This window comes from Felis catus, chromosome F2 (genome assembly GCF_018350175.1).
Source record: "Felis catus isolate Fca126 chromosome F2, F.catus_Fca126_mat1.0, whole genome shotgun sequence".
Lineage (NCBI taxonomy): Eukaryota > Metazoa > Chordata > Mammalia > Carnivora > Felidae > Felis > Felis catus.
This window is the reverse complement of record NC_058385.1, coordinates 4,291,109-4,306,704: the sequence shown is the minus strand read 5'-3', so window position 1 is coordinate 4,306,704 and position 15,596 is coordinate 4,291,109. Positions and strand designations below refer to the sequence as shown.

Below are 15,596 nucleotides of genomic sequence, written 5' to 3'. Positions count from 1 at the left end.
GGCTTCTATGTTCTGGAAGGGGTTGCGAAGTATTGCTCATATTTATTTCTCCTTTCCGTGTAAGTCACCAGGGATTCCATCTCGGCCTGGCGCTTTCTTTGTTGGGAGGTTTTTAAATTACTGATTTAATTTTTTAATAGATACAGGCTGTTCAGGACATCTATTTCTTGTGTGAGTTTTGACACTTTGTGTCTTTAAAGGAGCTTATCCATGCCATCTGTTCCTTGAAATGTACGACTAAAAGCCCTAAACATCACATTTAAACCAACAAAGGAAGACTCAGAATGGTGGAGAAAAGAAAGTTTTCTGGCTAGTGATCGTGGGCCCCAAGGAACAACGTAATGTTTCCCGGGTTTCAGTGTTTTTGTTTTTTCCTCACGTAACCCAGTTTGGAGCTGAATAGTCTGGCAACTTCGAAATGACAATAGGTAGAAGGAAAGAAAGGCCGAACGAAACCTCGCTCTCTCTAGGCAAAAGACCAGGAAATGGGCGGCCTAGTGTTAGAGAAAACTCGCAGGCTATAACCACCCTACCCCAGCTAAACAAAACAGACAGAACTGTGAGTCCACCCACCGTCAGCAGTGCTCCTCGGTGAGGAGCCCAGACTCCCACCCACTCCAGCTGTATTGAGGCATCCTGACTCCCCCGGTGAGGCTACTGTCCTAGGAGGCCAAGCAGAAAACAGGGACTTGCATCCCTTGTAGATGGCTACCATCAAAACCAGTGGAGACTGTGGGCACTTCTGCTCTTACCCAGTAGCGGTGAGGCACCCCTCTCCTTCCCCACTGGGGTGGTGTCAGAGGAGGCCTCTTGGACAGTTAGGACCTTACACTGCTTCCCAGTGGTAATGAGATCACCATTTCCTTTCCCCATCCGGTGGTGTGAGTGGAGGCTGGGTGAGGAACAGTCAAAAAACGTACCTACCTTTCCCAGCTAGTGAGGTATAAGTGGAGGCCCAACGGAGAGCCAAGACTCTCAACTCCATATAGTATTAATGAAGAGTACTCCCTTGGGCATCAGCAGAAACCAAGTGGGGAACGTAGACTTCTACTCGCACACGGCAGCAACGGTGTGCTGCCCTCCTCCTGCTAGAGCAGTTTCAGAGGAAAACACCTGCAGCAGAAGGTTTAAATAACAGCCAGAGTTCTCATACCATAACACTCAAGATGTCCATATTCAATAGAAAGTTATTCATCGTGCCAAGAACCAGGAAGATCTCAAATGGAATGAGAAAAAAAAAAAGACTGTGGAATCCAGCGCTCAAGTGACAGAGATACTACGATGATATGAGAGGGATTTTAAAGCAGCCACCAGGAATTCAAGGAAAAGAACACAGGGAAGTGAAAAACAGAAACCACAAGTAGAAAACAAAACAAATACTAAATTGGTATATTTAAGCCCTAACAGAGCAATACTTTTATTAGATGTAAATATTCTAAATATCCCGATTGAAAGACAGATATTAACAAACTATTTAAAAAGCATAACGTGGGGCGCCTGGGTGGCTCAGTCGGTTAAGCGGCCGGCTTCGGCTCAGGTCATGATCTCGCGGTCTGTGAGTTTGAGCCCCATGTCAGGCTCTGCGCTGACAGCTCAGAGCCTGGAGCCTGTTTCAGATTCTGTGTCTCCCTCTCTCTCTGACCCTTCCCCATTCATGCTCTGTCTCTCTCTGTCCCAAAAATAAATAAACGTTAAAAAAATTAAAAAAAAATAAAAATAAATAAAAAGCATAACCTAACTCTAAGCTGTCTACAAGAAACTAACTTCCAAGGTAACAATAGAGGAAGATTGAATGTAAAATGGTAGAAAATATATATTATGCAAACATGAATCAAAATAAAGCAGGAGTAGCTAAGTTAATTTTGGAGAAAACAGATCTCAGAGGAAAGATTACCAAGGACAGAAAGGGATATTCTATAATGATAAAAGAACCAACCGCAAAGAAGACAAGTCTTAAGCATACATGCACTAGTTAAGAGAACTGGAAAATATTTGAAATATATGGAGCAAAAACTAATAAAACTGAAAAGAGAAATAGACAAATCTGCTTAGTTCAAAACTTTAACACTCCTTTCTCAATGATACAGAGAACATCTAAAAGGAAAAGTCAGTAAGTTTCAGAAGAATGCAAAAATGTCTTCAAACAGTAGGATCATTTGTATAGCATACTCGCTCTAACATAACAGAACACTCCCTCTTTTCAAGTGCCCATCTCCAGGACCAAAACAGACTTTATTCTGGATTATAATAGAAACATTAATAAATTTTAAAGAATTCAGGTCATAGAGAGCTTGCCTTCTGAACACAGCACGGTAAAACTAGAAATAAGAGAAAAGCAACAGGACAGTGACCAAATATTTGGAAAGGAAGCAACACACTTTTGAAGAGTCCATGAATCAAAGAGGAAGTGTCAAGGGGAAATAAAAAAAATACAACGAACTGAATGAGAATGGAGCATAAATTAACATAAAGTAGCACAGAGAGGGAAATTTGTAGCCCCAAATACAGACAATAGAAAAGAGGAAGTGTCTCTCAAATCAATGTAAATTTTTATCTCAAGAACCTAGAAAAGTAACAACTAAATAAATTCAGTGCAAAAAGAAGGAAAAATCTTCACACCTAAATTTGAAAGCTTAGATCAAGTGGACTAATTCCTTGAAAAACACAAACTACCACAATTCGCCCAATATGAAATAGATTATTTGAATAGCTTTATAGCTGCCAAGGAAATTGAATTATTAATTTAAAAAAATCTCTTCCCCAAATTCTTATGTGCAGATGGCTTCACTGGAGAAGTCTACCAATTTTTAAAGAAAAATTAACAGTAATTTTCCAGTAATAGCAGAAGAAGGAAAACTTTTCATTTTTTGAAAATAGTATTACTCTGATACCAAAAACTAGACAAAAGCAATATAAAGACAGAAACCACAGAGCAATATCCCTCAGGAATATGGATGCAACAACTTTTAATAAAATATTGGCAAATAAAATATAGCGATACATGAAAAGAATTATACAACATAATTAAGTGGAGTTTATTTGAGGAATACAAGACTGGCTTAATGCTCAAAATCAATCAGTGTAACGCACTGTAATGTAGTAGGCTAAATGGTGAATGATTGAATGCTTTCCTTCTAGAATTGCCAATACATAAGGATGCCCGTTGTCACCATTCTTATTAATCACAGTGATGGGAGTCCTTGCCAGTGTAATAAGGCAAGAAAAGGAAAAGGTCTACCAATTGGAAAGAAAGAAAGAAAACTATTTTAAGATGATTTTCTAAGAGGTCTTAGAAAATTTCAAGAAATCTACCAAACTATTCCAAGAATTAATAAGTAAGTCCACCAACGTCGCAGGATAGAATATACACAAGATAAACATACAGATAAAATATATTAATAAATAAAGATAAAAATAAATTAAAAATAAAGATAAATAAAGATAAAAATAAATTGTATTTCAGTACACTAGCAATAAGCACATGGGAAAATAGGCAAAAGAAAGTTATGGTCCAGCATGTTTTTTGACTTCCCACCAAACAGCCTCTTATTCTCAAGACTTCATAATTAAGTCCAGAACAAAATTTCATCGTGCATTATATCTCTTATATTTATGGTACATAGTTCTCAGACTATTTCCCTTAAATAGTTTCTTTGTCATTTGAAAATACTTTATTCCCCTGAGCTCCAGGAATTTACAATGGATGTGTTGCTGTCATTTGTCTATTTTGCTTTTCTATACTTTTCTCCTTGAGGATAGAAATTGTCACCTAAATATCTTTTTCATACCTTAGAATTGCCTCTCCTTTTTTTTTTGTTTTGTTTTGTTTTGGACTTACTCAACATTACTAATGTTTTCATGTTCTCAGTATTTTTAGAAATAAAAGTATTGTTGTTTTTGTTTTTTGTCTTAGTCTTCTAGACCATAATCACTAACATCTCTAGAGATTTTTATGGTTTTCGTTCACCCATGATCCTGCTCAGGCAAAGACTAATTCAGTCCACATCTGGTCACTCTAAAACCCTATCATTCCTGCCTCCATCATAATTTTTAATTTATCCTACAATCGTCTCCATTCTCACTGCTTGCATGAAGCCGTAGATTTAGCCTTTTAGTTCATCAGTGTTTAGGTGGCATATACTGCATACTTAATAATCCTATTGGGTAATGAATAAATTAACGAACAATGGATGTCACTTCCCAAGCGTAGCCACTATAATAATACATTACCCCCAAAGGCCCATCCTGCTGTCCTACTTCAACCCAAATGTGGTCAAATATTTTACATGATCAATTTTATTTATTATTTATTTATTTATTTATTTATTTATTTATTTATTTATTATTTTTACATCAAGACTTTTTGTTTCCTTCATGAATGCCAAGTTCATGAGTATTCTTGGCTCTTTAAAATGTAGTCCTGACCCATTTTTAAATCTAATTTCCAAATAACTTTTTTCACGTTTTATGTTTTTCTTTCCTCCAAGGTTAAAATCTCACTGTTCACCCTCCCCTCTTCCTAACTTCATTCACATATTTTCCCTCTAGCTGAAATGTACTGTCCCCTTGCCCACATGCTCATGTACATAAATACTCCCATAGCCAAATGCCATCTTTATTCAAGGCCTAGCACAAGTACCATTTAAATTGTAAGTTCTTCCCTGATTACTCCCTTTTCTACTCCATTTCCCTAGAAATAATGGTTTTTCCTTGAAATCCCATGCCATTGTGTGTATGCTCTTATGACACACAACATATGGGCTTGTAGCATACTTATTTTTGCACAAATCCTCTCTCCCTTACTATACTGCAGACTCCTTAAGAAGAGAAACCCAGGAATATTTATCATTGTAGTCTTCCCTAGGACTAGCTGACATATAGCAGGTGCTCAATAACCATTTAAAAATAAATCATTGCTTTTACGTCTTCAGGACATCTAATTTGGTCTCTTGTTTGTATCCAAATTTTTCTTGGGCACAGCAGTTTCTGTCACATATAAAGAACAATGGTCAAGTCTTTGAAATTGTTTTATAATTTCCCACCAAATAACAGAGTTCAGAGAATCTGCAAGGAACGTTCACTAGGGAGAAAAACATAATGATTCTTAGATACACACTAGAAAGGTCTTTTGAGAATATAGGATCTAGTGCTAATGATGCTCATATGAGTTTGCTAGCACAGAAGTCACAAACACCACAGGCTAGGTGGCTTTACGACAGAAATTTATTTCTCAGAGTTCTGGAGGCTGGAAGTCCCGGATTAAGGTGCTGACAGAATTGGTTTCTCTTGAGGTCTCTCTCCTTGGTTTTCCTCTTCACACGAACTTGTCACTGGGTGTCTGGACCCTAATCTACACTTCTCAGAAGGACACCAGTCACTGGGTGAGGCCCCATCTCCATGACCACATTTTAAGTTAATTACTTAAAAAAATTTTTTAAGTTTATTTATTTATTTTTAGAGAGAGAGAGAGAGCGTGAGCGAGCCATGAGCTGGGGAGGGGCTGAGAGAGAAGGAGAGTGAGTCCCAAGCAGGCTCCACACCATCAGCACGGAGCCCGACATGGGGCTCAAACCTACGAACCGTGAGATCATCACCTGAGTTAAAACCAAGAGGCGGGTGCTTAACCAACTGAGCCACCCAGGTGCCCCATTAAGTTAATTACTTCCTTAAGGACTTTGTCTCCAAATACAATCACATTCTGAGGTATTGGGGGTTAGAGCTCCAACATACGACTTTTGGGGGACACTGTTCAGCCCATAGCAGTGCAGCTGCAACTTTCCTAAGTCATTCAGTGCTCTTGGACTTAGCCTCTTCTTTTGGAAAACTATATTATTTTCATCCTTTCTAAAATTCCTCTTAATTAAGCATCTTTAATTTCTCTGTGGACCATTACTCTTTCGTAATGCGTTCTCTAGAATGTATCTTGGCGAATGTCACCATCATTTAGAGGCCTTGTGAAACCTGGCACTTCGCAGTCTTGCATTTTTCTCTCTTCCCTCCCCCCAGGCCCACCAGTGAGCTCCACCTGCCCGGTGGCGTTTCCCACTCTCACTTCTAACTTTCCCAGCTGAGCCCATGTGGATCTCCTCTGCCCTCACTGGTCTGCCTTCATAATGTCCTTACAGTGATCACTGTGATTCTTCCCCCATTGTCTAGAGACTGTAGTATCTAAATTAATTCATCAGACTCTTAAGGTCCTGATTTTTTGGCTGCCTTGACTCCCTCAACACTCCCCCCTGTGCCTTTTACCCTTCCACAGCAATTTATATTCCCGAGATACTGACCTGTTTGTGGTCCCCACGCTTTGGTCAGACGTTTTCCCTTTTGTCTGAAACGCCTTTTCCCTGCTCGTTCTGAATGATTTTGTCACATGTCCGCTCACAGCTCAAATGCTTCTCCCCACGTGACACCTCCCTTGTTCCCTGAGGGAGAACCGAGAGAGAGGGTTGCCATCTGCTTTCCCTCTGATGTACGTACCCTCATTATCTAACTGTGACTTACTGACCCGCCGTTCTACCAAATCTTAAGCTCCTGGACACCCTGGATTGTTTTATCTTTGAAATCTAATAAACATTTGTTCAAGGAATGCTGTTTATGATCACCTGAGTGCAAGAAAATAAACTCTTGACTTGTTGAATTAAGATGAATGACTACCGAGAAGATTTCTCTCAAATATCTAATTTCACTCATTTGATTCTAATCCTATTCTTTTGTAACTTACCCGTGTCAGATATCAGATCCGTCTTCAATATTTTGCCACATCTAGGGAATTATTAGCTTCGACCCCGGATGACTGAGATTCAGTAAGTTTGGGGTAAAAAAGAAAAGTTAAGAAAAATTATGTTGGCTTTGAAGTTTCTTTCGCCCTCTAGGTGTGTGCTCACACGATAGAGCATTTCATCACACCGTGTTAGTTATCTGTTTTGTTGCCCTGTTTCAATTCCCACTTCCTTTCCTTCGCCTCCTCTGTCAGATAAACAAGCTGGAGGCACGCCTCAGGCAGGCGGGATGCACGGATGATGAAGGGATTCAGAGGAGAGACCACGAACACTGGATGAAAGACGACTGCATTCGCTGTACGTGTAAGGTACGCGTTGCCAGAAGTTTCTCCATCTTCCTCTTCCTGTTTTACTCCTGCTAGCCTGCCACTTGAGACGTAGCCGAATTCAAGAGAGGGACTACGGTCTCTCTCGTGAGTAGATTTGAGGCCTGTTTTCAAGGTCAAGCTACTGATGTGAGTTCTCGAGGTTTCTGGTTATCGATGTAAATACGGCCGCTCCCTAAGGAGCACTTGTTGGACACCACGTGGGCTTTTCGCATTTTCACTGATGATTGAGGGAGCTGATGCTCCGGGTGTTTAGTGGGCTTTTCCCAAGGTCACACGAGTAGACAGAGGCAGAAATGGGGCTTGAGTTCATCTCCTTGTTCTCCAGTCAGGCTCGCGATGGTGGTGTTGCCTGAAAGCACTTGGTTAAGTGTTAAAACACGTCTCCTGGGATCCACCAGAAGGGAGCAGCTCAGTGTTTCTCGAGTTGAGTTTTTGAACAGAGCTGATGCCGATCGCTGCGGCCTCTCCCCACAATGAAAACCCACGAGCTTCCTCGTGTAGGTCACACCCCGTGCCCTACGGTTTGGGAGGTAGCATTTTATAAGCCAGAACTTCCAGCCTCGCCTTTCATGCTGCACGTTTAGAAATAAGGCATCAGGCAGGGTTACGTGTAAAAATGAGCTCATACCGTGGGTAAGTTTTCCTGACATTGAGAGAGCCAATCAGAGTGCGTGTCAGCAGAAACTTTTAAAAAGGTCATGCCACTGTCAGAAACATGGACATAAGCTTTGAATGTTGCCTCTCAGAGTGGCCAGGTCACCTGCGTGGTGGAGACTTGTCCCCTGGCTGCGTGCCCCCGTCTGGAGTCGGTGAAAGGAACCTGCTGTCCGGTTTGCGGAGACCCGGCCGATTCCCCGGAGAAACGCTAACCAGTGTCATCGCTGTCGAGCCCTGAGTGGGGGAATTTCTCAGGAAAAGACAGGCACGTCGGACTTCAGTACTTTTCACCCGGAGTCACACTCCAGGCGCAGAAGCCACTGACAAAGTAGTTCATTTAACTCCCCGACACACGGGAGATCTTTTGTCTTTCCATCTTCTAATGTACCGTGAAGTAATGCAAAAATTCAAGTCTATAAAGTACATAGGCATTATTTTATTGTAAGAAGGATTTCGTATTGAAAGCTACCAGTTTTATTTGCCGTACATGGAAATGAAAAGAGTATCATGCAGCATTGTTTTGTTTTGTTTTTTGTTTTTTGTGTTTTTTTTTTAGATCTGAGGATTGTGGAAAAGCTCGCATGTCAAAATTCAGAGAGATTTTATGATCTCCAGGAATTTTGAGAGAATGCGTTTTGCACTCAGAGAAAACATCTGGAAAGATTTTTGCGATAGCTTCGGCACAACGCGTGATGCTGCTTTCCTCATTGCGCTCTGTCTTTTGCATCTAGAACCTAGATAATGGCCAGATTTTGCTGGAAAAGCACTTCCCGTAACCGTCACTAGGCTCTAACTTGTAGAACATTAGGGGGAGGTCAGGGAAAGTATAATTTGGGGGAGCTTGCTATGTTGTACATTTGGCTGGGAAATACAAACACTGTGAAGGGAACGAGCCTTCAAAGGAGCATGGCACAATACCTGCCTTTCCCTTGTGCCATCCTTGTCACGTGTGAGGTGTCAAAATTGAAATTCTCCGAGTCTGAGCAACTTGGGAACAATTCAAATCTGAATTTACTGTCAGAAAAATGGGAAATGTCTGCGGCTTAAACAAAAAGTCGTGCTATGAGGTTTCTCCTAATTTTGGCACTCTGTATAGCATCTCAAATACAACCCAATATAAAAAATAAAAATTAAAAAATACAGCCCAATAGAGAACAGGTTTAGCTATACTCAGAATTGGATATTTAGTAAGTTAGGTGAGTTTCTTATAATCAATGCTTTTAAAATATTGTGCACCCATATGTAGGGGTTGGTTACGGTTGTTGGTAGATTTCTTTAAGAAATTCTTTGTTCTAGAACCTTCGAGGAGAGACTTCATGTAGTGTCCTGCCCAGGGAGGCTCTTAGGGTGATAACTCTACTGATACCCAGTTGCAAAATAGACATTTAACAACAGGCATCATCTCCCAGTATTTAGAAGCATTGTGTGAAGTGCAGGACTCATTTTAGTCAAAATATCCTCATGGTTTTAGTATTATGAGTGAAGAAAGATGTTTTTGGAGTTTGACGATGCACATCATTATTTTAAAAATGTGCTGGTGATCCCCTCCCAAGATCCCAAATAACTTCTACGAAACAGTTTACGGGCAAAACGTAGTATGTCTTAAAGGTTTGACATTTGATGCCTTTTGAAATCCAAAATAATTTCTGCTTAACGTTTCGAAAGGCAAAACGTAGCAGGTCCCAAAAGCTTGACATTTGGTGGCCTTTCAAAACCCAACAAAGTGAAATGAAGCCAAACCTCGTGGAAGTGTAATTTGTTCCTCTGAAGCAACCACAGCAAGCATATTGCAAATGACAGTAACACAGCTAAGAGTGGAGGCTTCTCGTCATGTTCATTTGTCATTGTATCCTTTTCTTCAAGTTGAAGCAAGACCTGCATGGTATCTCGTGTTATTTTTTCTACCCTGGCCACAAGTTAACGTGGATGCCACCTGGTCAATGTTTGGTTCATTAACCATAAGCAAATATCAAAATAACAGCATCAAATTATCATTTAAAATGGAACACGGGAATTTTCAAGCTTGTCCGTCAGTCGACAGTTGGAAAGTATTCAGTCCCCCTTACAGATACGGTTATAATGCGGATTACCTTTCTTCTTTCTTCATTTTACTGCATTTCATTTATTTCACTACGTTTTTTTAAATGTTTCATTTTTAAAAGTTCATATTGCACACAATAAAAATTTCAAATATTTCCCAAGGATATATAAACCTTTGTATTCCATTCCTGCGGTCCAAATGCGAATGCTGTTTTCAGTTTTGTATGTGTGTGTGCGTGTGTCTTTGTGTGTGTGTATCCTTCTACATGTTTTCTAGGCCACACAAGTGTGATGACACAAGTGTTTCTTCCTTAGTGATTTTGTTTATTCCAGGGAACCATAAAACACTGAGAATCCAAGTGTATTCGTTAACAGTATTTGACATGTTATATTCTGCCATGAAATCTGCTGGAGGTAAAACGTAATGTTTCTTACGTGCGACGCCTCTCTCATCTGGGAGGAAGGAGGGATCCACAAGGAGGTGTTTGCAAAGAAGATGAAAGCATTCTTGGGCTTCGTCTTTTCCTGATGTCCTCTGCTAAAGAAAAGCAGTTTTTTAGCCACGTTGTATGATTGCCTGAAGAAGTAGGAAAATATCTCCTCTCTTTCAGGGGCTCTTTAATGTCTACTCTTTCTCTCTTCTGTGTATAAGTGGCCACCCTGCACATGGAGCTGCACACCATGTAGTTGAAGGGGTGTAGACCGTTTTTATTTGAGATTGGCTTTTAAAAATAGAGCATTTACCCGACAAACAGTCTTTAACACTCACATACGGCAAATAACAATGTTTAAGAATGAGTCCTTAGGGCGCCTGGGTGGCGCAGTCGGTTAAGCGCCGACTTCAGCCAGGTCATGATCTCGCGGTCCGTGAGTGCGAGCCCCGCGTCGGGCTCTGGGCTGATGGCTCAGAGCCTGGAGCCTGTTTCCGATTCTGTGTCTCCCTCTCTCTCTGCCCCTCCCCCGTTCATGCTCTGTCTCTCTCTGTCCCAAAAATAAATAAACGTTGAAAAAAAAATTAAAAAAAAAACAAAAAAAAACCCCCAATATTCACTTAACCGACTGAGCCACCCAGGCATCCCCTTAATGTTTATTTATTTTTGAGACAGAGAGAGAGTGCAAGCAAGAAAGAGAGGGAGACACAGAATCGGAAACAGGCTCCAGGCTCTGAGCTGTCAGCGCAGAGCCCAGTGTGGGGCTCAAACTCCCTGACCGAGAGATCATGACCTGAGCCGAAGTCAGATTCTCAACCAACTGAGCCACCCAGGCGCCCCAAGACCTTACTATTTCTAAGTGGCAAGGGCCGCAGTATGGTATTTTGGTGTTCTAAACAATGATTTTGTTGGACTAGATGGATGTAAAATTCATTAATTAGACACAGAAAATATGTGTCTCTTGAAACGTATTTAACAAGTTAACTTTCTTGATAATGGATGAAAGATTCCGTGTTCTGCTCATTGCTGGAGATTCCTGAGAGAAGAGATTAAATCATTATGAGATAGATGTCTTTTTTGTATCATGACAGGCAAGTGGTTCTTTTACACAATTAGCTTCAGGCAATAAAGACAGAGTTTTGTGCTTTAAAACGGACATAAATGTGCACTATGAAATTCAGGAATGGTAAAGGATCTTAAGAAGCAATTTTCTGAAGCACAGTTTGAAGCCATGTGTCATTACGTTAACAGCTCGGAAATTACAGGCGCTAACACACCACGCTGGCGTGGGGACTGCTCATGGCAGTCAGAGACAGAGTGGCTGTGCTTCAAAAACCAGAGCTGACCTGTAAATAAGAAGTCATGCTGACTTGGAGCCCCAGGCGGTGTTCCAAGTAGCAAGGTACTCCACAGGCAGCGGCAACAATGGGAGTTGCAAACCCCCCTATCATTTTGGGAGACCACCCCCTGTGCTCTCACCGGCTTCAAACTTTATTTGCAGAGGAAGTTCTACTGCAGATCCAAACCACACCTTTGACGTGGTCATTTAATAGCAGGAGCCGCAGAGGATCTCAAGTGCAAAAGCGGAAAAGGGTTATGTGGTTGATGTAGAACAACAACAAAATTCTGAGGATCCGATCGACAGTCTTAATTACTCAAAGATGGCTGTTATAGACTTCAGCAAGCGTGTTTTTATTTTATAGTGTCAACAAATCCTTAGGTTTCTAATGTAAAATCAGGCCTACAACAAACATAACGGGGATGAGTTACAAATGAGCTGGGGGTGTAAAGGCTGGGACAAACACAGGGACGTCGCAGGAGTACTGGTATATCATGGAACCTGGGGGCTGCCCCTTTCCAGAGTAGAGACAGAACGGAAATTGGATTTTGTATCCTTCAGCATACTGAGATTGAAAGAGAAAATCAAGTCTATACTGGAGGTCAGTCATCAACAAACATTAAAAATAGAAGCAAGCAAGGGGAATCAAAACCCAATAAATTAGAACCCAGAAATCAAAGTGAAGAGTCATGGGGAAAGGTAAGTGCGTCCATTTATAATGTATGTGTTTCTAGGTGTTGTTCTGATAAATTTCAGCGTTGGGATTACCATGCCTATGGTACCTGTTTTCATTCCCCCAGTACATTCTTAATATTCTTTTATATTAAGAAAGTTTCCACAGATGTGACAATATCCTGGCTACATAGTAAAATGCATCTACTTTATGATATGGTCTGGTTTGTATCACCTTATCGCCTGATACCAAAACAGAAAATAGGTTTAAGTGTACCTGAAATGTGATAGTAAAACAAGACAGAAAATGGTGTGTAACAATTGTTCAAGCTATCAAATTAAACAGCATGAGGATACCATGGATTTTTGGTTGTGGTAGATTTTTTAAAAAATGTGTTCCTTGCCGTTTAGGGACCTGACTCAGTAATATATTCACCTTAAAGTAGGTCTAAAAACCAAATCAAAGATGGAAATTGTCAGTTTTGATCTCAAAAGCAAGCAAAGAAACAAACATATGTACAAAAAACAGGATCCAACCCTATCCTGTCTACAGGACACTCACTTTAGATACAAAAATACAAAGAGGTTGAAAGTGAAACGGTAGGAAAGATGTACTATGAAAACAGGAACCAGGAAAGTTCCAGTGGGTCTACTAATACCATAGAAAATATATACTAAAACAGAAAACGTTACTAGACATGACAGAAATGTTCTCAAATCCATCAGGAAGAGATCACCATTAGAAAGACATACACATCTGAAAAACGACCCCTAAAACATTACGTGGCAGAACAGAAAAGAAATCAGGGAAGAAATCGACAATTCAACAACAGTAATAGTTGGAGATTTCAATATTTCACTTTCAATACTGTATTGAAAAATTAGACAATATCTCAATAAGAATATGAAATACTTTAAAAACAGTATAAACCAACAAGAAATAACAGACACCAGTAAGAATAACATGCCACCAGCATAATACACATTCTTCTCAAGCACACAAGGAACACTTCCTGGGACAGATCATGTGCTCAGCCAAAATACAAGACTTGATAAATTTAAAATGATTGAAACTACACAAAATATGTCCTATGATCACAGTGGACTGAAATTAGAAATCAATAATGAAAAATAGTTGGGATATTAAAGAACATGTAGAAAATTGTAAACCACACATTGCTAAATAACCAGTAAATATAGAAGAAATTATAAGAAAAATTACTTTGAGATGAAAAAAAGAAAACATATCAAGACTATGGAGTGCAGATAAATTTGTGGTTATAGAGAGATTAAGAGCTGTAAATACCTGTATTAATAATAAAATTAATATCTCAACCCAATAACCTAAACTTCTGCTTTAAGAAAATGGAAAAAGAGAACTTAATTAAAGAATAGTAAAACAGTACAGATAATAAAGATTACTAATCTTTATTAATATAGTTGGCAGGCTTTAGGTAAACTAATCCAAAAAATGAAACACCCAAATTACCAATATTAGAAAGAGGGAGTACGATCATAAAACATATAGAAATAAAAAGGATTATAAAGGGATGCTATGGATAACTGTATGCCATAAAATTACATAACTAGGTGGAAGAGAAAATTGCTAGATTCACTACCAAAACTAACTCATGAGGAAATAGAAAATCTAAACAGAACAAACACAAATAGAGAGATTTAATTAGTACTATAAAAAACCACCTACGGAGGAAAGTCCAGGCTCAAATAGCTTCGCTAGTGAATTCTAACAAACACTTAAAGAATTAACAGCAATTCTGCATCAACTCTTCCAAAAAATACAAGAGTTGGGAATACTCTCAAACATACTTCATGAAGCCAATATTACTCTGCTGTGTTATTTCATACCAAATCCAGACAAAGATATCATAATCAAAGACCAGTATCTCTAATGGGTACAGATGTAAAAATCCTCAACCAACTACTAGCGAACAAAATCTAGTAACATATATAAAATATTCTATATCACATCCAAGTGGAATTTATCCCAAGAACTCAAGTGTGGTTTAACATCTGAAAATCAATTAATGTAATTCACTGTATCAATAGAATAAAGGACAAAACCCCACAGAACATACAGCTTATCTTATTATATGCAAACATAACATTTGACAAAATCCAATACCGCCATCTCATGGTAACAAACCTCAACAAATTAGGACTAGAAAGAAACTTTCTCAAATGATAAGGGCATTTATGAGAAACCAAGAGCTAGCATCATCCTTAATGGGGAAAGACTGAATGTTTTCCCTTAAGATCAGTAAAGGTTACCCATTCACCACTTTTATTCAGTTATGTGCTGGAATTTCTAGTCAAGGCACTAAGACAAGAAAAAAAAAAGTTTAGCTTGAAAAGAAACTAACCTATCTCCATTTGAAGATATGATCTTGCATATAGAAAATGTTAAGGAATCCACTAACAATGAGTAGAAATAATAAGCACATTCAACAAGGTTGCAGGAATATTAGGTCAGTATATAAAAATCAATTGTATTCCTATAGACTAGCAAGAAGCAGAGTGAAAATGAATTAAGATTCTATATTTTAGCATCAAAAAAGAATAAAATACTTAGGAATAAATTTAACAAAGGAACTTAGAATTTTTTTTACTCTGGAAATAATGATATATTGTCCAAAAAAATTAAAGAAGATGCAAATAAATAGATATTCCATGCTTATGGATCAGAGGATTAATATTATTAGGATGGCAATACTTGCCAATATAATGTACAGATGCATGCAGAGAAGAAAATCATAAATGTGTTCAGAGCACAGTGAGTAGACCACTTTGGCAAGAATAATCATGTGGATAGAGAAACTTCAGGAGAAAAATGGGGTCTAAGTTTTGAATGATCTTGAAGGCCAATCTTAGAAGATGGAATTTAATTCTTTAGGCCATGGCCATCTTGTACAGGTTTTTGAGTAAGGAGGTGCAGTTATAAGTGCTTTAGGAATTTAAGTCTGGAGAACATGTGCAAACTGGATAGGAGAGCAAAGGATTTGAGGCAATGAATGTAAAATGTAGTGGAAGTTACAGTCACAGTGAACTTTACTCCATTTTAGTTGGTCTGGGCTCTGCTGTCCAATATGGAAGCCACAGGCCATGTATGGACATATACACTTACATTAAATACTAGTAAAATCTTACGTCCTCCGTTGCACTAACCACATTTCAATTCTTACTCAATTGTGACTAGTGGCCACCATATTAGTCCGCACAGATAAAGAACATTTCTATCACAAAGAAAGTTCTATTAAACAGAAGTATTAAGAGGCTTATCTCTTGATTCTATGGACCCATGTTTTATACTTGGGACATATAATGTAAAGAC

The 15,596-nt window shown here is 39.1% G+C and overlaps 1 protein-coding gene across 10 annotated transcripts in view; it reads left to right on the top strand.

Annotated features, from left to right (window-relative positions):
* The window catches only part of PXDNL (peroxidasin like), a 454,660-nt gene that overhangs the window by 425,199 nt on the left and 13,865 nt on the right, over window positions 1-15,596 (top strand). For 7 of the 10 annotated variants that reach the window (XM_023248449.2, XM_023248447.2, XM_023248450.2 and 4 more), the window contains 2 exons: window positions 6,974-7,087; window positions 7,855-8,277. The exons of 1 other annotated variant lie outside the window; for it this stretch is intronic. In XM_023248449.2, the coding sequence (XP_023104217.2) occupies window positions 6,974-7,087; window positions 7,855-7,977 (237 nt within the window). In that variant the 3' untranslated portion in view covers window positions 7,978-8,277. Of the gene's footprint in view, window positions 1-6,973; window positions 7,088-7,854; window positions 8,278-15,596 lie in introns of those variants that run through there. 2 more of the 10 variants (XM_023248448.2, XM_045049993.1) reach the window with 1 other exon arrangement.